At 44.5% G+C, this 23,633-nt stretch overlaps 1 protein-coding gene across 2 annotated transcripts in view; it reads right to left on the reverse strand.

The window, feature by feature from the left end:
- The window catches only part of LOC147605720 (plant/protein), a 48,169-nt gene that overhangs the window by 21,717 nt on the left and 2,819 nt on the right, over positions 1–23,633 (reverse strand). For both annotated transcript variants that reach the window (XM_086793473.1, XM_086793472.1), the window contains exon 2: positions 11,336–11,376. In XM_086793473.1, the coding sequence (XP_086649599.1) occupies positions 11,336–11,376 (41 nt within the window). The remainder of the gene's footprint in view (positions 1–11,335; positions 11,377–23,633) is intronic.

Genomic DNA, 23,633 nt, shown 5'->3' on the forward strand with positions numbered 1-23,633 from the left:
CAAAACTCGGTTTGCATATATGTTTATTGTGGTGGAGAGACTAGTGAGAGTGCGACATGGCTTATTACGCACTGTTGTGTGTCGTGAATGGACAGCATGGGAGGACAAGGATGAGCCCAAGTCTATAGCATTCTCTCGTATGGTCATGAGAGATACTTGGTGGCAGGATGCAAAGGGACTTGTGAAGGCACTTCAGTCCATGTATAGTGTCCTTCGGCTCACAGACATGGAGGGAAGTACCATTGGGCTGCTTTATGAGTTCATGGACAGAATTGGTGAAGCTCTCAATGATTTCACTACCTTGTCGCGTGACAGGTTCACCCTTGGGCTTTAACTTTAGTCTTTGAGTTATTTTATAAATCTTGATCTCTTATGTATGTCACATGTTACATGTCACAGTTCTTGCAAGGGTTGTAGCTTTAATATGAAAGTTTTTAATCCTACGGACCTAATACAAACGTATGGGTCAGTCGTGCAGAAAATTGTACACATTCTCACAACTTCATGAATGCCAAGCTTGCGCAGATGTTGGGAGTGGAAACGCAGCCCAATATCGTGTCGACATGCCGTAGGGCACACAATTTTGGAATCAGAGAGTGTCTCGGTTGCCTATAACTATATATAGAGCTACTCAGAGCCGCTAGATTTCATGATTATGAATTTGGATAGAGTAGATGTTATTATAGCTAGAGAGTGGTTTCATACCACGATGTACAAATACATTGGAAGGGTCATAAGTTAACTTTCGTCAGGGACAGTCAGTTTTGTCTACAGGGTGATTTTGATGTCCCATCCTCTACACTTGTAAACTCAGTTGAGCTTCATAATATAGTAAAGTATTCTAATTATGAAGTGTTTCAGTGTGTTCTAGATACCATGCCATCTGATGCTAATTGTGAGTTTAGTTCAGTTAGTCTTGATGTATTGGAGAAAAAGGCTTAAGAGAACATCATGGTAGAGTTTGCCGATGTTTTCCCAACTGAGTTACCTCAGAGTCTTTTGCCCAATCGGTTGGTTGATCATAAGATTGATTTAGTTCTAGGGTCTCAATCTATGAGCATCGCACCTTATAGGATGAGCCAGCTGGAAGAGGACAAGATTGCCCGACAATTATTGGAATATCTCAAGATGGGACAGCTTCGTAAGAGTATATCTCCTTGGGGGGGGCACCGATACTTCTGAAGCACAAGGAGGACCAAAGTTGGAGAATCTGTGTCAACTATAAAAAGTTGAATAAAGTTACGATCAAGAATAGATACCCCTTTTCAAAGCGGATGATTTGATTGATAGGTTGTAAGGAGCTTCCTATTTTTTGAAGATTGACCTCCGTACTGGTTATCACCAGATATGAATTTAAGATGGGTTACCGCATGCGGTATGGCCATTACGAGTTTCTAGTGTTACCCTTTGGGCTCACAAATGCTCCTGCTACTTTCCAACAGATGACGAATGATCTCTTTAGAGAAAATTCGTGGTTGTGTTTCTAGATGAGCACGTCGAACATCTCCAAATCATCTTGAGGATTTTGAGACGGGAGAAGTTGTATGCCAAGTATACGAAGTGTGAGTTCTTCGAAAGAGAGCTCATATATCTAGAACATCGGATTTCTCAAGATGGGATGAGTATAGATCTTGAGCAGATACAGAAGATCCTGGATTGGTCAGCTCCTTAGACTATGAGGCAACTTCAAGCATTTTTGGGATTCACCGTCTTTCTTAAGAAGTCGGTGAGAGATTATTCGCAATTGATTGTATCTTTCATGGACCTCCTTAGGTGTAGAGGATGTAATGTATACCTAGATGAATCCAAGAACATGCCCAAATTCACCTTTTAGGAACGTGCATGATATATACTCATGGTAGTCAACCCACAAGACTATATAACTATCAACTCCATTATGCATAGTATGGACTATATACTACAATATCCTCACTAATGTCATCAGTGCCCAATAGTAGGTGTAGAACATTGTATCAAGATATGCTCTCACACATGCACTCCACACACACACACACACACACACATAAGAGTATATATTCACACAAAGCCCTTCGTACTAAGTTTTTGTCAAACCTCCGGAGATGCAGGGTAGACTCAGCCATAATGAAGCCTAGCACTAAGGGAAGTAGCAAATAGAAAGAATTAGTACAACAAATAAGTAGTTGATAGGGTAAATGCATGCTCTCAAGCATGGAACGACAAGCTTGATGCAGCTTTTCAAGGTCTCAAGCTTAAGGTGAAGGAAGCACCTGTATTGGCCTTGCCAGATTCTAGCGGACCATTTGTGGTCGAGAAGACAGATGCTAGTGATTTCGCGATAGACTCCGCATTGTTCCAAGATGGCCTACCTATGGCATTCGAAAGCAAGAAGCTTGACGATACCCAGGTCAGATGGCACATTCAAGAGCAAGAGATGTATGCAGTTATATACGCTTTGAAAACTTAGCAACATTATATTTATGGAACCAAGTTTGTTGTCCTCACCGACCATGAGTCAATTAAGTACATATGTCATATACCTGAGTTGAGGGGGAGGAAGGCACAGTGAGCTGAGCTGATGCAAGATTTTGATAAAGTATCAGAAGGGTAGCATGTATAGAGTGGTGGATGCCTTGAGTAGAATGGGGGAGGTGAATTCTTTGAGCTTCCCCGAGATTAGGGCTGACCTTTATGACTCTCTCAGAGGGCTATGCGAGACCGACAGTCATTTTAATCGGTAGGTCCAAGCAAGGCATAGTCACATAGAAACATGTTTCTAGGCTGAGAAACTTCGAAAGCCTGAAATGGCCGAAATGGCCGAAACGCGTTTCAGAAACGGGGATTTTTTTCATTTCTAAAAAAAACAAATTGCTTTTTTTAAAATTTTGTGTGAGTGTTTTTTTTTAATGTTGAACTCTCTCTCTCTCTTGCATGCGAGCTGTAGTCACCTCTTCTTCTTCTTGCACGCGAGCTGCAGTCACCTCCTCCTCCTCCTCCTCTCTCACCCAATTTCTCTCAAATTCCCCAATATTCCCAATTTCCTAAATTCTCAATTGCCCAATTTCTCACAAATCCCCAATTTCTCACAATTGCCCAATTTCTCATGAGTCACAATTCCACAACTCTCCAATTGCAGCACAATTGCCTAAGCTTTTACCATATTTTAAGTGCCTAGCTAGCACTAGGTAGGCCTACAAATAATTCTACAAACTACAAGTTCTAACCATTTTATTGTATTTATATAGAAAAGACTATGAAACCTCTGCGTTTCTTAGCTGAAAGACAAAACGTTTTGTCCCGAAACCTCAAAAACCCCGAAACGTTTCTGGTGACTATGAACAAAGGAGCTCCATAGATTTAGATTGAGACTCCGGAGTCATGCCATCCATGAGTGTGGCACGTGGTTCGTTCCTTATTCGGAATGGATTGTTGTTCCGGAATGAAAAGGTTTGTGTATCGGATAATGATGAGATTAGAGAGAGAATCCTGTTTGAATGTCATGACGCTCCTACAGCGGGTCATCCACAAGTACAACAAACCTATGATTTAGTAAAACGCACGTTTTACTAGCCTAAGATGAAGACATATGTTCAGGACTATGTGGTAAAGTGTCGTCAATGTCAAGTGAATAAGGCTGAACCTCTTTTGGTTGGAGGTATGTTACATCCTCTAGAGATCCAGGAGGTAAACGGGAGAGTATTGTCATGGACTTCATTGTAGGGCGGACCAACAGAGGGCATGATGCTACTAGGTGGCGGTAGACACATTGACGAAGATGGCACGATTTTTATCTACAAAAGTGATAGTGAAGGCAACCGATATGGACTACTTTTTGATATAGTTAGTGATAGGGACTCAAAATTTTCTGGACTTCTAGTAGCTAGTTTTCTCTAATTTCATTTAAGAGTAAATGTTTGAAGAGGGGAAGAATGTTATGTACATAGACACTAATCTACGAATTAGGTAACTAATCCACCGAGATTAGGGAGCCCCCGGTTAGAGATTAACCAGTGGTGCAAGCGGGTGCATGGAAAGCCTGATTGGATTTTATAGTCGTGCCCATGGATGCCTTTGAAGTGATTGTAGGACTCACTTGGGTGGAAAAATACCTCATTGCCTTTATGGAAAAAGGCGTGAATACAATGATATTGGATATGCAAGGGGCAAGAGTCAATGTGCCATGCATTCAACCTCAAGTGGAAGATAAGCCAGTGGATGCCAACAGTGGGAGCAGGATCAAAAACACTCCTGTGCATACAGTGGGGTCCAGTAAAGCCCAAGAAGCGACAGCAAGTCGCGGTAAGACGCCAGAGTGGTGTAGTGTCAAACATGCAGAAAGGGCAACCAAGCAAAGTTGTCAAATTCATTTGTGCGTGATGAAAGTCAGTGATGCCCAACAGACAAAATGCAAAATTAGTGATCCAGAGATACAAAAAGTTCTGCATGCATTCCAAGACGTGTTGCCTGAGAAGTTACCACCAGGGTTACCACCTAAACGCTCGGTGGACCACAAAATTGAACTCATCCCGGGGCATAGCCCTCCGGCTGAGGCTCTATATAGCATGGATGCTACGAAGCTCAAGGAGCTTAAGGTATAGCTAAATGAACTGGCTGAGAACGGAATGATTAGGTCCAGCAAGTCACCATATGGCGCACCTGTGTTGTTCGTGACAAAGAAGGACAGATCAGCCAGGCTATGCATTGACTATAGGACTCTCAACAAAATTACCATTAAGAACCATTACCCCGTTTCAGTTATGGAAGAGCTACTGGACAAGCTGGCGAGAGCAAAGTACTTTATGCAGATCGACTTGCGATCCGGATACTATCAGATTAGAATCGCAAAGGATGATAAACGACATTCCGAACAAGGTACGGGAGCTACGAATGTTTGGTGTTGCCTTTCGGGCTAACTAATGCCCCAGTCACCTTTTATACTATGATGAATGACATCTTTAAGGAATACCTAGATGAGTTCTTGATCATATATATTGACGAATTACTCATATATAGCAAAACTCTGAAGAAACACAAGGATTTAAGCAAGGTATTACAGTTGTTGACATTTATATTGCGCATTTAAGCAAGGTATTACAGTTGTTATGTCAACATAAGTTATATGCCAAATCTGAGAAGTGCGAGTTTACAATGATAGAAGTAGAATTCTTGGGTTTTGTTGTCAACGAGAAGGAGGTGCATGTGGACCCCAAGAAGATAGAGGTAGTGGTGAAGTGGAGTGCACCTCGGACCGTGTAGGAAGTTCGTAAGTTTGTGGGATTCACACATTTACACTTCATTTCATCCAAACCACCTCTCACAGCATATCAAGCTGCAAAGCTTTATTTCAAGACTTGCGATTCTAGGAGATTCACAATGAAGTCCATGCTTACAATGTCCCACGGCCTGGACGAAATGGGCATGATTTGCAATAAGCCTATTGGCTTTACTTGTTGTGCCTTAACGAGTTGACAGGTGGGACAGGTGCAGACGCATTCAATTACATCCTCCTGCATGCGAGGCCAAAAGAAGTGCCTTTGGAGTTGCTCAAGGGAGCGTTTCTAACCCCCATGCCCGGCCAGTTTGCAGTCATGGGTTTCTCAAAGTAGCATGGCTTTCAGCTCGTGGTCATCGGGCACATACACTTTCTGGTGGACATACAACAGTCCATCCTTGAAGTCAAACAAGTCCACTGTTGATGTACCATTTTGCAAATCTGTTGCCATTTTGATGACTGCTACATCCTGTTTTTGAGCATCCCTGATTTTGTCCAATAGTGCACCATTTGCAACACTGACTGCATTGACTTACGGCATCCGGTTAAGGTGTCAGGCATCAAGTTCTATTTCCCCGGCTTATGAATAATGTCAAGATCAAACTCGGCTATAAAATCCTGCCATCTACCTTGTTTTGGGGATAATTTTGGTTGTCTGAACATACTTTAATGATATATTGGCTGTGAAAACCTTAGTGTGTTTATCTTGCACATAATGACGCCATTTCCTGAGATTGTGAACCACAACTTGCATTTCCTTTTCATGCATGGTCCAACGGCGTTCCACATCACTAATTTTCGTGATTCATAGGCGATTGGGTGTCCGTCTTGTAATAATACTCCTCCTAGGCCCCCATCCGACGCATCTGTATGTATCTCGAATTGTTTGTTGAATTTTGGGAGTTTAAGTACTAGTGTGCAACACATCACAACTTTCATTTTCTCAAAGGTATTGCTTTCTATGTCAAAGTCTCGACACTCCAGTATCTATGTTTAAGCTTCTAAGAATGTCATTGCATTTGCCATTGTGTTACATGTAGGTCGGGCATAAAAATGTCATTCAAGTCATTACGGACAATGCGTCCAATTGCCGCAAAATGGGACGCTTGGTAGAGGCGGAGTTCCCATCCATTGTATGGACTCCTTGCGCCTCCCATTGTCTAGACCTACTCATGGAAGATGTGGGGAAGCTAGAGTGGGTGAAGAGGGTGGTCGCACAAGGCCTATCCATTGTGAATTTCTTCATAAAGAAGGTAAAGGTGCTCATTATGTTTCGCGAGCAAAGCGACTTGGAGCTTAAGAAGCCCTCTTCCACGCGGTTTGCCTACATATGGCTTCTCTTGTAGCGGCTATATGACGTGCAACCAAAGCTCCAGATGACCGTGGTCTCCTCGGATTTCGTCGCATGGCTAAGAGAGGAGATGGTGACTAGTGCGGACGAGGCCCGAGCCGTTCAACGTCTATGCATGAGGGAGTCCTTTTGGCGCGAGGTGTGTGCCATTGTCATTGCAGTGACTCCCTTGTATAGGGTTTTGCGCATGGTCGACATGGAGGGCACCACATTGGGACTACTCACCCACTTCATGGCTCTAGCAGAGATTGGTGTGACCACTGTGCTTGATGAGGAGAACCCCGACATTCCTATGGAGGGGATTAGGTAAACCCATGTCCCATGTTTTCAAATCTCGTCTTCACATCTCCTTCTCATTCCTTAAAGGCTTAACCTTAAAGTGACCTTTTTGCCTTCTAGGGATCCCACCGATCCTCCACCCACTCCACGACGCGATTCGATTGTGGCGTTTATGGAGAGAAGGTGGCGCTAGAGTAGTAACTACTAACTAGTTCTTACATTCTAATTTCTAACTCTCTTATTTTTTCATAGGATTGCTCGTCAAGGACATGTGAGAGAAATTGGAGTTCCTACTCACTCATACACGTAAAGACACGAAACCGTCTTAGCACCATGCAGTTAGAGCAGCTTGTATATTGCCGTGCTAACATGCGCATGGTGGAAAAGATGCATGACATAGAGATCTCCAAACAGGAAGAGATCTCTAGAGTTCAAAGTTCGACTCATTAATGATGATTCATAGGCTATAGCATGTCATTAATGATGAGTCGTGACTAATAATTTATAAATGTTTGAACTTTGCTTTCAAGTGAATGTCGACGAGTTCAAGTTAACAGTGGACACTCTTAAGAGTGTCCACAAGGAACAAGATCCAGATGAGGAGGCCATATATGCCGATCTCTACAAGAAGCTAAAGGAGATTGACCGTCGAGTTTCTCGTACTCGTAGAGGTCACACAGCTAGAGGTGGCACACGAGTAGGAGGCCGCGGATGCATTGTTTGGCGCCCTGCTTCGACCACGGTGGCTACATATGTGAGGCGTGGCTCTGGCTCGACTTCGAGGAGCACTTTAGCACCTGTTGCTGAAGAAGAGGATACTCCTATTGCAAGCATCAGAGAACCCAAGTACGACAACGAGAGCAATGTCCTTAGTGAGGTCAGTTTTGGGTTGGCCTCTGATGATGGGACCACCTTTAGCAAGGGCATTCCTTCCCCTAGTGATTTCTTTGAGGAGGAGGACTAGAGTCTAGAGTCTAGAGTCTAGAGACTCTAGACATTTTTGTACTTGGTGTTGTGTCTAGTCACAACACACATTTTTGTATTTCCAATTGTAGGCCGTGGGCCACAACTCTTATTTATGGCATGTTCAGTGTTCATTGTTCATGACTCTTGAGTCTTTGACATTTGTACTAGTGTTTTAACTTTTTTCCAGTTTATGACAAGTTACAACTTCTCTAGACTTCGCATCTCTAAATGTGTACAAATATCTTTTTTTCAAGTGTTTTTTAAAGTGGATCATACCTCAATCGAACTTATTTTTCAAAATTTAACAGTCTCGTACCGGTATTGTTTTTTCGTACCTTCGTTTCGTACTTGACAACTATGCGGTAGCTTCGCCTGTTTACAAACCACTCCATTTGCTATCCTATTGCATCCTTTCTGCTGGAACTCTGCACCTTCCTTGGGACATTGCTTAGTGGACTGAGCTTGCATGCTCTGATACCAATGCTGCATGCACGGAAGCCTTGCTGTATTGATTCACAGCCCTAAGCTTGATTAAGAACAAGATGTTGATTTAAACACGATTAAGACAAAGGAGAGAGAAGAAGAGAGAGATTGGTGTCAGGGGTTTTTCTTTTATTTTAATATGGTACAAAAAGATTACATGATGCTTGTACATGATGTAGGGCTATGGTCAGCCCCATAAGGGTGACCCTGCCCCTTCTACATTGTTTATGCTGATAACTGTGATGGATGAATGATGAACTAATGACTTGCTTAATGCTGAAAACGATGAGATGCTTACATATGAGTGGGACAGCAGTTGGCCAGCTATACAGCTGTTGTCCTGCTGGACAGTCCCAAAAAGGCCTATACTAACATATAATGTTAAGCGCTTGGTGGCATAAAATGCTAGATCTCCATAATATGCTGGCCGATTGAATCTGGATGCTATTTGATGCTGGCTGATTGATGCTAGGAGATCTTCACATGCTATCAACTATGAACTGATGATGATGGTCATGACGATGATGATTCTAATGCTGATGAAGATGCTTCTGCTACTGATGGTGACCTAAATGCTTGTCCTAACTGCTGCACTAATCAAGGACTAAGAATGTTCCTGCAGAGGATTAGCCATGGCACGGGCGTGCAAGTGCTAGTGGTATACCATCTACTGGGGGCTAATGCTCCTCTCATGTTTCATGTTCCTAGTATTCCGTGACGAGATTTCGACGGACAGTTTTGTATCACTCCATACAATTTTGATTTGTTCTATTTTATTTTCCATTCCATGATGAGATATGCCATGGACATTATTGTATCACTTTGGTCTCATAAGTCCCATTGGATCTTTAGTAGAAGCTCAATATATCTTTCTCTTCTCATCCACACTACGAGACATATGCTCTTGAGAAGCATCGTAATTGCATACAAGAAAAGCCCAATCATTTTGCACATAATTTGCTAATGCATCATCTTTACCTGCAGGAGTAGAGTCGCCAACAACAATACCAGATTCTTTCTTCTTCTCATTGGCTATCTTCTTTCTGCATTCATCAATATCATGCCCTAGCTTCTTGCAGTAATGACACTTGCCCTTTTTCTTGGGCTTGCTTCCATTGTCCTTCTAGTTGTTTGATTGCTGTCCAAAATCAATCCTTGGTTGATAGCCACCTATTTTGTCTTTGCCTTTGTTATATGCCACAAATGCCTAATCATGGCGACGCATACCTATATACATGTTCTTCCTTGTTTGCTCTGCCTGCAAACAAAAGCCCCACCAATTCCTCGCAAGTGAGTGGGTTAGAGTTTCCCCTCATGGACAGGTTGAGTGATGTGTGGAAGCTAGCTGGCTGTCCAGAATTACTTCATCAATGTTTAACAACTACTCACGAAGATCATGGATCTTCATCAAGTGATCTAACATGCTGTCTTCCTCATTCATATGCATACCATCAAGCTGTCTTTTCAAATACATAACCCTGGTCTTATTCTTGGCCTAGTACATGGCCTCCAAAGTACCCCAAGAATGCTTTGACATCTTGCAAGACCGGATATGAGGTATAATTGACCTCTTGACCGACAAAGCAATTAAGGACATGACCTATGAATCTCTCGCATCCCATCTTCTTTGCTCCTGTGAGGGCACAGCAAGTGCTGCAAGTTGGGCTTGGGCCTGATAACCACCTAGCCCATCACCTCTTTGAGGCATGCCAGGTGCAATGTCTGCATGTTGGGTATCATCCTTGCTCACAAAACCCCATAGGCCCTTGGCCACAAGCAAGTTTTTGATCATAAAGCTCCACAAGGAGTAATTACTCCTGTCAAGCTTGTCTTCTTGTGCCGATACACCAAATACATCTCGAGCATTTTGTGCCATTTCTAACTGCAAATGCACGGGCAACAATGCACACGACTTTTGAAATGCTTTTTGTTAACTTCCTCTTGGAAAATGCAACACACTGCAAACTGCCTTGTAGCAATCAACTGCAAAAAAGTCTTGCAATGAGAGAGTAAAATCGACAAGAAATTTTGTTACCTTGAAGGTCCCAATTTGTGTCGTAATTACAGAAAGCCCGAAATTTTGAAATTTGCATGTGTTGTAGGTACAAATGCAAGTAGCAATTGACGGTACAAACAGTACCGACTACAAGTACAACAACTGTACGGGCATCATGCAAGGATATACAAACAAGTTCACAACAACGTGAGGATGTAAGGTCAAGTACAGGCTCATACAAGCACACGGACAAGTACAAGGCGGTACCGACAATGGGGCACTAATCCTCCAGGAAAAATCAACCCAATGCTCTGGTACCACTGTTGGGTTCTCAAAAACCCTAATGTTCACCAGAAATACACTAAAAACTGCAAGAACATTGAGTAAGGAGCAATAGAGAGCTCAAAAGTGTGGATATACTAGAATGAAGTAATAAGATGTGTACAACCACGAGTACCCTAAGTACAAACCCGTACTGTAAAAGTATAGGTGTTCGGACACAAAATGTCTAGGGAAAAAAAACCTCTATAATGCATGGATGGAAAAAGTGCCCCTAGTAAGCCCCCGTTCACACGGTCACTGCCACATATGTGTAATTCTACATGGTCAACTCAGAGTATCCTCCCACCACCTCCGAATAGAGATTGAGAGAGCCAAGAACATCCCACAAGATGAGCGGATATGCAGAGTATGCACCATAGGGGAGGTAGAGGATGAGAGGCAACTCCAGCTTCATGGACCTTCTTCAACGTTTGAAACTGTGAAATTTCAACTTCTGGGCATCACTTGCCCACCTGTTTCAATCTTTGTTTCATAATCCTACCAAAAATTTCACAGCCCTTCTGTCCTTGTTGACTTGCCGAGAATAGGCCTCCTGCGAACTTGCTCTTTTTTTGTATTAATTCTTTCAATCATGATCTTCTGCTTGCAAAAAAGCAAACCAGCAAACCACCTTTCACAAGTTCATATGGACTATCAACACCTTTTTATTAATCAACTCAAATCATACTTGCTTTTGTTTGACAGCATCTGCAATCCTTTTCTTGACATCTGCATAAACATGTGATCATCATTAAACAACTGTTGCTAACCTCTCTTGATGCATGCACATACATACAAACATAAAATCTCCCAAGCATGCATTACACCTCTCTCTCTCTCTCTCTCTCTCTCTCTCTCTCTGTGGGTGTGTGTGTGTGTGTGTGCAAGTCATCAAGGATCGGGGAGCCTCCCTCCAGAGAGCTAGATGCCTATGCCCTCCGAGAGTCAGACCTTCCACCCTTCAGCTCCAGATTCAAGACATCCTGCGATGCCATAGGGAGGCACCGCCATGGAAGGTGGACATTTGGGCCATGAACATATGAGCTCTCCATGTCTATTATTACAGATACACCTCACCCTAGGGCACACACGGCTGGCCTGTAGGAGATGGGCAGCTCAGTCAGGCATCAGGAGCAGTCGGGCAGTAGGCGTAGTGGTTTTAGCCAACGCAGGTGCCATGTGGTAGTCGGCCAATAGGAAAGCCAGTCGGCCAGATCTGTACAGTTCTTAATGCTGGCCGCAGCATTAATACAAGCCAACCAGAAGTAATGATGCTTATATATACGTGATTAGGAAAATGGCAAAATCATCCGCATACTTCTGAACGCTAGGCATCTACAAAGCGTTTCTCTACCGGCATGGGCTGCTGGCCAAGGAGATCCTCAGCAGAGCACGGGTTGTGAACTGCCGTTTGCATTCTCAACCGTCCCTTATACTTGAAGTACAGCTGTAACACTTCATTCTTGTATATAATATGGAACATTAGTTTTAGGACTCATGTGTGTGCTGTGTGTTTGATTCCGCTGCTCTCTTCTCTATCTCTACTCTCAAACCCAAGCAAAGAGGCAGGAGTGTTCAACACAGGGACCTATGTAGTATGCAAGCTGTCTTTTTCTTAGATCATATGCACATCTTTTTGGCCACATAGACCCTTTGGACCTTTAGTAGACCTTACTAAAATCTCTCTCTCTCTCTCTCTTCAAGCAAGCAACCTGGCAAATCATGAAGCGAAAAGCACAACAGATTTTCTGATGCCTTACTCGACGCAAGAAGCAAGCCTATGTGAAAATAAATTATGGGCATATTGGACCTGTTTTGGGACAGTCAAACACATTCCAACAAAAAGGCCTGGATTCATCCAACGTGGACAACTTTTAGATCCATTGTATTTAGTCATGCATAGTTGGCCCATTTGGTCAATCAACCAACCCCACCAACCAGCCCCTTGTCACTAGCAGGGAGAGATATTAAAGAAGCAACACTACTACGAGAGTCTAGTGTATATGGGATAGCCAAGCGCCCACCACAAATACACGTGGCAATCAGCCCCTTCAACCATAGCTCACAAGAATTGCCCTTCCAACAGGATTAAGAGGCTTCTAGTAACAATGTTCGCCCATATGATCCAATGTAACCACACCCTATCATTTTGGCGGAGTTCAAGCAACACCCTAATGGTAGCCCTGGTGGTAGATGCACTTTTCCAGATGGTGACATACATACGTTGACTCCACACCCTAGATAGCCACAGGCTATCCACGCTCGCTTTAAAGTCCTCTCAATAGCTAGTAGAGCAGGGGCATGATCAGGTATGGTATGCTAGAGTCACTTGCTAGTTCCTCACACAAGGACTACCTATGGACCGCCCTATCTCCTTTCTAGCGCAGCTTAGATGCCCTCTCCCTCCATCTCACCCATTGGGATACCAACTGGTTCATCTAATCTGATCTCCTTTCTAGCGTAGCTTAGATGTCCTCTGCTCGCATTCATGGAAGGTCGTGACCTGGCCGCCTACATCCCACATGCATAGAGTCCCAAGCAATGGGATCCTCTATAAGTAATAGAAGGCTAGGGCCATTCTCATCTCTCCTCCACCAATTTTCATGGCTTGGAAGGGATTAGAGTGGTGGAGGTAAAGCACGCAGTGGTGTGAACACTACTCGGATGGGTGCAAGCATAATTGGGGGCCACTTCCCGGGAGGTCACCCATCCCAGTAGCATTCACGCCAATGCACCCTTAACCTTCACCACTCTAATCCATTCCAAGCCACGAAAATTGGTGGAGGGGGGATGATAATGGCCCTAGTCTTCTACAATTTATGTATGATCTCATTATTCCTGGCACTATGTATGTGGTATGTAGACAACCAGGCCATGACCTCCCAACACCCTCCCTCGATGGCCAGGACGTAGGGTACCCAAAGGCTCTCGAACACTTGGCTCAAAGGTTTGCTTACTCTCACAAAGGTGTCACCCAGCTATGCCAGCATATACAGCCTGCCCAATCAGAATCTGTGAAGCCAACCAAATCAACACCACAAGAGTAGGTGATGCCATAATCTGAAGTATCTCGAAGATAATGAAGAACTCTCAAAGCTGCCTGCCAACGAGACCTTCAAGCGGCTGATGAGAACTAGTTGAGGACACTCATAGCATAGGAGATGTCTGGACGAGTGTTCGCAAGGTAAAGCAATGAGCCAACAATCTGCTGGTACTTTGTGGAATCCACCAAGGGTGTATCATCCTCCTTGGATAACTTGGCATTGGGATCCATGGGACAAGAGAGAGGTGTACAATCTGACAACCCATAAAGTGAGAGCAGCTTCTTCACGTACTTCTGCTGAGAAATGAAGATACAATCGTCTTTCTGCCAAACCTCCAGCCCAAGAAAATAATGTAGAAGGCCAAGATCAGTCATCTCAAATGTCTCTGAAAGCTTGGACTGGACCTGTGTGACCAACCCAATATCTGAGCCAAAAAGAATGAGGTCATCAACATACAAAACAATGGCACAAATATCTCCATAAGAAAGAAGCACATAGAGATTGATGTCAGCATATACCCTCTCAAAGCCAAGAGATAACAAGAAGGCATCAATCTTCTCATACCAGGTGCACAGGGTGCCTGTTTGAGACCATAAAGAGCCTTCTGCAGAAGATACACATGGGTGTCCTGTCAGTGAATCACAAAACCAGGAGGCTACTCAACATAAATTTCCTCCTCTAAATCTCCATCCAGAAAAGCAGATTTGACATCCATCTGGAACACGGGCCATCTAAAGTGTGCAGCCAGAGCCAAAACAATCCTGATGGTGGTATACCTGGCTGTAGGAGCAAATGTCTCATCAAAGTCTTCACCTGCCTTCTGAGCATATTCTCGAGCAATAAGGCGGGCTTTGTACTTGTCCAAAGTACCATCTGCATGAAACTTGACTTTGAAAATCCATTTCACACCAATAACACGACGATGTAAAAGCCGTAGCACCAAAGACCAAGTGTTATTCCTCTCAATAGATGCCATCTCTGCTTCCCTGGCTTGCCGCCACCACTGCGGCTGTGAAAGAGCCTCCTCTGGACTCTCAAGATCATCGATCTCCTGGAGAGAACTCATGAGACTGTGATGAGATGTGGAAGCTTAAGATGAACAGTGAGGTCCAGGGGTGATGGTAGAGATCTGGTTATGGAGCTGTGCATCAGTGAGACCAGAATCTCTAAAGAGTTGTTGAACCCACTGAGGTAGGCCAACCTTCCTCTCAAAGCGTGAAGAAGAAGATCCAGCTGCAGTAGAGGACTCATCCGATGCTGTTGGAAGGGGTGATGAAGTAAGCACTGGTGAGGGTAATCCTGGAGTCAAAGCAGGACTCGTAGAGGGACTGGGAGCTACAGAAGCTGATGGGAACGAGTGACTGTGAAGGAGCAGCTAGCACTGGGGTTGCAGCAGGGAGAGGAGGAGGAGCTACACGTGGAAGAGGTAAAAGATCACTAGCATCTGTCGGGAATGGATTATCTAGAAAGTCGGAAGATGCATTAGGTGGAGAGGAATCAATGCCAAACAAGCTCTCATCAAACCGAGCATCACGAGAAATGATGATGTCATCAATCTCTGGATCCCAAAAGTGGTATCCTTTGGATCTCAAACTGTAGCCTGTGAAGATCATCCTCTTTGACTTCGGTGCGAGTGTGGTCCTTTTCTTATCTGGGACATGCACGTAAGCAACACAACCGAAAACACGAAGATGAGAAACAGAAGGCTTGTGGTTTGTAAAAGCCTCCTCCAGAGTCATCCCCTCAACCGCTTTTGTGAGAGAACAGTTAATGAGATAAACTGAGGTAGCCACAACTTCACCCCATAATGCAAGAAGGAGACCTGCATGATGCAACAAAGCATGAGCCATCTCTTTGACTGTTCGGTTCTTTCCTTCCACAACTCCATTTTGTTGAGGAGTGTAAGGAACTGCAGTCTGTCGGTGAATGCCCTTCAAAGCAAGGAAGTCATCAAATGGTACAAACTCGCCACCATTATCAGTTCAAAGGAATGAAACTCTACCCCCAAACTAATTTTCCACCATCGCGATCCAAGTCCTGAAACTAGCAAAAGCATCTGACTTGCGAGCCAAAAAACATACCCAGACTTTGTGAGTGAAATCATCCACAAAAAGAAGAAAATATCGAGCCCCGCCAAGAGACTCAACCTCCATAGGTCCTGCAACATCTGCATGTATAAGCTCCAGTCTTCGGGTTGCTCAATGAGTGGCCTCCTCTGGAAATGCATCTCGATGATGCTTGCCCATAATGCAAGATGCGCAGATGTGTGAGAGAGACCTGAGCTCAAGTAGTCCACTGACAACCTGCTTAGAATGGAACTTCTGTAAGACAGCAATGGGTACATGACTGAAGCGAGAATGCCACAGAGAAGTATCTGCCTCAGAAACCAAAGCCATCAAGGGGGAGAAAAGCTAATGAATATGGGAATCAGTGCGAGGGATCTAGGAAGAAAAATTGGTGATCTTGTAGAGACCCCCATCATGGACTCCATTGGCAACAACCGAGAGAGTCTTCCTGTCAATTACTTCGATGACCTCATCATCAAAGTACACACCAAGTCCCTTCTGAGAAGCTTTGTATATTGAAACCGAATTTTTGGAAATCCGTGGTACATGCAGAACATCATGTAAGGTGGCAGAGGAACCCACAGAAACATTACCAACACTAGAGACAGGAAGCAAAGAGTTGTCGCCGATACAAACTGAAGAAGAGAGAGTCTCGTAGTCCTCCAAGATATGGGCCTGATTGGTCGTGTGGTGGACAGAAGCACCACTATCACCAACCCATTCCACCGCTTCAGTTGTGTCACTAACCTCTTCAAGAGAAGTCATATCTGTGATCACGAGGAATGAATCCTGTGAAGAAGTTGATGAATCTGTGACTGCCATCATGTATGCAACTTTGCCAGATCCCTCCTCTAAAACTTCGCCTTATCTTTGGTGTTGTCCTTGTCAAATGCTTTAGAAGTATCCTGGGCTTTATACTTGGCTTTGGTTGCTCGAGAATCAACACGACAAGCAAAGCAACGAGCCTCGGTATGACCTGACCTGCCACAGTAATCACATTCATTGCTTTTGTAATGGATTTCTTAGAATCCTGTTTACCCTTGCCTTTGCCTTTGTTTTTGTTGTTGTTGTTGTTGTTGGAGTTTCCTTTTCCGCATTTGCCTTTGCCCTTGTCAGAGCAGACTCCGACTTGCCTTTTCCGCAAAGCATGCACTTATCGTGGAGATAACTCACGACTTCCTCAAAAGGAGGGAGAGGATCACGGAAATAAATATTATCCCTGAAAGAGTCAAAGGAAGCAGGCAACTTACCAAGAAGTTTATGGATGGGATTGTTGATGGTACTCCGTACTCCTCAAGCTACAGCTTGATACGGGTGAACTCTTCAATCTTCTCAATCAAGTTATCTGACTCATTGATTGTAAGCTTCTCCAGATCTAACTCGAATTTGGAAATCTTCACTGTCGAAACACTCCCATACCTCCTCTAGATCTCTGTCCAAATCTTATGAGCATTACTCCGAGTAGAGATAAATTGTGCTTGTATAGATGGAGTCATGCAATGGATGATGATAAGACGAGCCCAAGCATCCAATATGCTTCTCAAAGCAAGGTCCACCAAGTCAGGTGTGGAGATAGCCATCCACACACTGGCTCCTTCGCAACAACTTAGTGTAGAAAGACCAAGTATGATAGTTGGTTGCTGTAAGCTTCATGGAGTCATTGACTTGGGGAGGATTGTAGGATGGTATGTGGGTAGGGATGGGAGCAAGACCTAGATGAGAGACACTCAAAGAGGAAAGATTGGGAATAGGAATCACCTGTGGAGCGGCGGGAGCAAGAGATCCAGGCTGTGATGGTGCTGGAGAATCAACAAGAGGAGTAGCAGAAGAGAAACCTCGTGAAGCCATGTCCTCTGACAAGAAACCTTCTCTGAAGAAAGGGGCTGAAAAAATTAGCAAGTCCTCCTCTCAAGCTGTGCATAGCAAGAAGAAAGGGAGGGAGGGTGGGAAACTGAAAGAAGAGAAAGAAGGAAGATCTCTCCAAGATGTATATCCATGTCCTCAGCACGTAGAAGAGGGCTTCAACAATCCAATCAGCATACAAATCAGCAATCTTTGTTAAAAATTCAGAAATACAACAGTCCCAAGCGTCAGATGAAGAAAACGCAGCAATCTTGAGGAGGCCTCTGCTCCCAAAAGAAAACGCCGCACCTTCTACGCTGAAATCTACAGAAAACGCAGCAAACTGTCGAAGCCTGTTACACAAGGTTAAACGTTGGACCGAAACAATCACATACATAAAATGTGAAGGTACTGGCCAATAGTTATAAGATGATATTAGCATATTTATCATCAGTAAACAAAGAAGACATACAAAAAAGAAGAGAAAAGAACAAATAGAATGAAAGAAGGAAAGAGAAAGAATTATAAAAGCTAAAAAGCACACAAAATCACAACCTTTTTCCCCACATGAAACGATATGGTTTCAATGTGCACATGAAACGTTTCAACACTAAAACGTGAAACAAGTTTCAAAGCCACCGAAACGAGTTTCATGGTGACCATGAGCCTGTAACATGCAATGGAAGTATTCGTAATTGAGGATCCTGTCACACAAATGCTCACACCGTCTTCTCTATCCTGAGTTTCACGAGTTTAGCAATCCACTTTAAGACTTCAAACTTTTAAGAGATTGAGAGAAAGAGAGATGGAATTTGTACACCGTATGGGGTCCTGAATTACCCACTGAAGGGTCCCCTATCCCGTTACTGGAATAGTATTTGCTTTATTACTTCGAAGAGACTGACGGTGTGACTAACGAAAAGCCAAACACAAGATCTCTGAAGACCAAGAGTTGGGCTGAACTGTACACGATTGTAGAAGCACCAATGATGTCCAATCTCGAGCCTATGCAATCTTCCCAATGGAATGAGAAGGGCTGCAATTTTGAGGCTGAGATAGGGGCTGTTTGGGACTGTTCTAGGATATGTATGAATGCTGTAAATGAATATGAATGCTGAGTTTTACCTTCACTAAGTGGCTATAGCAAAACGATGAAGAGATGAATGCTGAAAACTGTATGCATGCAGAAAACGCAAGGTTTACTCATGGCTGAATGTTGAGAACTGCTGCATTTGCTGATGGAGGGCTGGATGCACAAGCTTTGATGCTCCTCTAGCTGTAGGATGAAAGGCTTCTCCAAAACGCAAGAGGCTGATGTGAATCTAGGGCTGAAGACTGAAACACTGATGCACTTGAGAGCTGATTGCTGAATTATGAGATGAATGAATGGATGAGCAAAGCACTCCTATTTATACTACCCCTGATGCTAGTCGGTTGGCACTAGATGCTGGCCGGCTGCATAATAAATGCTACACGACTGATAATGATGTATAAATGTTGGAAATTGTGGAAAAAATACTAGAAAATTCCTAATAAATATTCTAATAAATACTAGTTGATATCTAAGGGGTTCTGCAATGGTCTAGATGCAATGGATGAATGATATGCAATATGCAGAGTGCTTTCTAATGCAAACCCTAAGGTTTTTACAGACTCTACATGCATGAATGCGTCTCTTCAAGTGGGTTAAGGGACTTTGGACTGAGTGACTGACTGTCTAAGGCTGAGAATGACCTACGTAACTCGTGCCTGACTTATCCTCGAGTGAGGATTACAATGGGGTCACGGTGTACGACAAATATCATCCTAAAAGGAACTAATACTGTACAATGTTGCACTGATGATGATGAGCCAGCTTGTCACCATGTACTACAGTGCAAAGTGCATGTGACATTCCCTCTTGCTTAGCTTGGCGGTAGGTTCATGGCTTCCAAGTAGTCCGCCAAAACTAGGGGTACTCTTGAAAGAACTCCTCATCTAGCCATACGGCTTCGTGGGTACCTCGATCTCAAAACTTCGTATAGAACTGACGTATCCGTCGACCGGAACCATGCTTCCAATGATGAAGAAGGATCTGCTCGAGCTCGATGACTTCAGCTTCGTCTACCACGTCTGGCTGTTGTTCATCTGAAACATCAAAAACTTCTGGTCCAACATATGGTTTTAGCCAAGAAACATGGAAAACATCATGCATCGTCCAACTGTTGAGCAATTTCAACTTCATGGAGACATCACTTAACTTTTTAACTATTGGAAAAGGTCCAAAACTACGGAATGAAAGCTTGGGACAACGTTTGCCCACTTGTTTCAATCTTTGTTTCATGATACGCAGATAGACCCAATCCCCTTCCTTGAAGTGGACACCTCGTCTTGACTTATTTGCCTGTCTGCTATAGGCTTCTTGTGCTTTGGTCAAGCGGTCCTTGACTGACTCAATGATTTCGGAAAATGCTTCCGTTGTTTTATTAGCCTCTAGAGATGGAGACACCAATCTCGTCAAAAGATAAGAGAAACGGCGACCAAAGGCTGCTTTATATGGAGTCCATCCTGTTAGAAGTCATCTCCTGTCTTTATCAGACACCAGGGCCTCTGTTGTGGGTGTGCCCGCCCTGTATAGGTGTTTTATCATTTTTCCTCACTCCCCGTATTTTTTCCCCATTTTTCCATGGTGTGGGTGGCTGCCACAGGCTGGCAGGAGCTTCTGGTGCTCGCCGACTGCACTCTCGTACACGTGGAGCTGGCCGACCTAATCAGAAGGGGTCATGACTGTTTTTTTTACTGGCCGACTGGAAGTGCCTAGTCGTGAGGGCTGGCGGCGCATGCTGGCGCTGGCCGACTGCTATATGGGGACTTGCTCTTGTGGTCTCAGATTTGGTTATCATTTCCGCTGCGTTTTTTGACATGGTATCAGAGCCCTAGGCTCTTGAAAAATCTTGGGAGTTTTCTGAGCAAGAGGGGGATTGTTACGTTGCTGATTGGTGGACTGTTTGGATTGTTCGGGAAGAGAAGTAGCAAGAGGAAGGCGGGCTAAGTTGCTGGACAGCCACTTGCAGGTTTAGAGGTTTTTTTCCCACCCACCCACCCTTTCAGTTACATCCCCTCGATGGCAGATTTGTTAGAGATGGCTGGAAGCACGTGAAGATCCCAACTCTCCCCACGTTCCCAGTGAACCGTCAGTTAGACGGGAACAATTACGACATCTGGAAGGTTATGATGGAGTCTGTGCTGGAGTCATATGACCTTGCTGATTTCATCGTTATCGGGGTTCCACGGCCGGAAGCAGAGGAAGGGGAGTTACTGTCAATGAAGAAGGACCGTGAGGCACAGGCACAGATGTGGAATCGTGTCAATGCCAGGGTCCGGTCATTTATTTTCCTCAATTGCACACCACAAGTAATCAATCACGTAAAGCATATGACGCTGGCCAGAGGCATATGGCAGCACTTGGCTTCTCTTTATAACAGGGTATCACCCATGAAGAGGATCTCCTTGGAAGTGCAGATGAGGGTTATGAACCCTGCAAAGTCATCGACGATGCGGGAGCACATTAACAAGCTGCAGGCCCTTCAGCAGGAAGTCCTCCAGGCTGGGAAGGAGATATCATCTGAAGACATGGCCATTACTTTGCTGTCCCACTTGCCTGCTCAGTATTCCGCTTTCTACTCCTCTTTGATTACGAGTGGCAGGCTCAGCACCATTACCTAGGAGGAGCTTGTGCCCATGGTCTTGGACCAGGAGGAACGTTTCACGAACCCTCCTCACAGCGGAGGTTTGGAGGCCTTAACTGGCCAACGATCGAAAGGCCGGAAGAACAACAAGGGCAAAGGGAAGGCTTCACCAGAGAAGTCTTCTGAGAAGAAACCCGACACAGAACGAGAGAAGCTGAAGGCCGAGCGGTCCTGCAATGATTGTGGCGAGAAAGGCCACTATTGGAGGAAGTGTCCTAAGCGGACTGGGAAGAGTGCTGATTCTTCAACCTCAGCTGCAAAGACTCCTGCATTTGTGCACTTAGAGATGATGGACCTGTGCTGATTCTTCAACCTCAGCTGCAAAGACTCCTGCATTTGTGCTTCATCGTCTTCAAGCGAGGAGGCAGTTGGCTTCACCGCGAAGGATACCCGGGAATGGATTCTTGACAGTGGTGCTTCCAGGCACATGACTCCGTCCCGTGATTTTTTTTTGGATCTGAAACGGCAGTCAGGTCGCATTTTTATTGGCAACAACTCCACTATTCCAATACACAGTGAGGGCCGGATGGAGATTATTCCCGACGGCAAGGGGGACAAGCATGCTTCCCGTGTTCTTTACGTCCCTGCTCTGGGTTTTCATCTTCTGTCAGTGCATGAAGTATGCAAGACTGGCTTTCGGGTGGAATTTGAGGAGCATTCAGTTGCTCTACGGGACCGTGAGACTGGCCAGGTTGTTTGGGAAGGCGGTGTGGAGAATAGTATCTACAAGCTCACTGCACTCTCCTCGTTGACAGGTTCTCAGGTCGGAGATCTGTGGCACTTTCATTTTGGCCACTTAAATGTGGATGCACTTTCATTTTGGCCACTTAAATGTGGATGCACTACGGCGAGCTTTCCGAGACCAGATGGTGGTTGGCTTGCCAGATGTTTGTAGTAGGCAAGGACGTTGCAGTTCTTGCATACGTGGTAAGCAGCACAAGGAATCCTTTCCGAAGCAAGCTTCCAGGCGGGCTTCGAAACCGTTGGAGTTGATTCACACTGACCTGTGTGGACCTCAGCAGACACCATCATTGGGAGGATCTCTTTATTTTATGCAGCTTGTTGATGACTGTACCAGCTTGTTGATGACTGTACCAGATTCACGTGGGTCTACTTTCTTTCACAGAAGGACCAAGCTTTTGCACGGTTCAAGGATTGGCACGTGATGGTGGAAAAAGAGTCTAGATTGCACATAAAGACTCTCAGGGCTGACAAAGGGGGTGAATTCTCCTCGACTGTATTTCTCAGATTTTGTGCAGATCATGGCATTAAGAGGGAACTGGCCAATACAGGATCGCCTTCACAGAATGGAGTTGTAGAACGCAAAAACAAGACTGTGGTGGAAATGGCGAGGACCATGCTGGAGCATAGTGATCTTCCTCGTCCACTTTGGGGAGAGGCTGTGGCAACGGCTCTCCATACCCTCAACCTGTCTCCAACGACTTCAGTACCTAATATGACTCCGTTTGAGGCATACTTTGGCAGGAAACCTGATGTCTCGCATTTCCGTGTTTTTGGGAGTGATGCGTATGTACATATTCCGAAGAAGCAGAGGGGGAAGCTTGACTCCAAGTCCCGCAAGCTTATATTTGTGGAGTATAATTCTCTTTCCAAGGGATACAGATTGTATGATCCAGACAGGAACGAGATTGTTGTCAGCCGCGATGTGGTCTTTGATGAGCATGTTCCAGTATCCACTGTCAAGGAGCCGCCACGTCTTGGAGATCCAGAAGAGTGTGATGATGATTCCCACACCATTGCTCTAGTTGATCAACCTCAGTCAGAACAGGAGGTTGAGTCCGCAGCTTGAGTAGAGCCCCCCGCAACGGCCAGAGGCTCCTCGATTTGTTCGAGTACCGAGGTGGTTGTTGGACACCCTTTGGGAGTCAAGTGTCACGGAGTTACCCTCTGAGTGGACCACAGAGGACGGTCCTCGAAGATCACACAAAGTCCGAGACAAAAGCAATACAGCAGAGCTTCTTCAGGTAAACTATGCTCTTATGTCTCGTATTTTGACACGTCCGACACTAGATGAATGAGTATCGTTCAAGATAGCTTGGACCAATGGAAGATAATGTTCCCATTTGGACTGCTAGTCATGACAATATGACTTGAGAACATCAAAGGCCAACTGGTTAATTTCTGTTTGGCCGTCTGTTTGTGGATGGAATGCACTAGACAATTATAACTTAGTTCCAAAGTTTTCGAATAATGCCCTCCAAAAATGCGAGGTAAACTTGGAATCTCTATCTGAGATGATGGTGCTAGGCAAACTAGAAATTGGGTACCAATGTTTGAGAAAAAGA

Source organism: Cibotium barometz, chromosome 59 (assembly GCF_041138505.1).
Source record: "Cibotium barometz isolate CiBa-2024 chromosome 59, ASM4113850v1, whole genome shotgun sequence".
Lineage (NCBI taxonomy): Eukaryota > Viridiplantae > Streptophyta > Polypodiopsida > Cyatheales > Cibotiaceae > Cibotium > Cibotium barometz.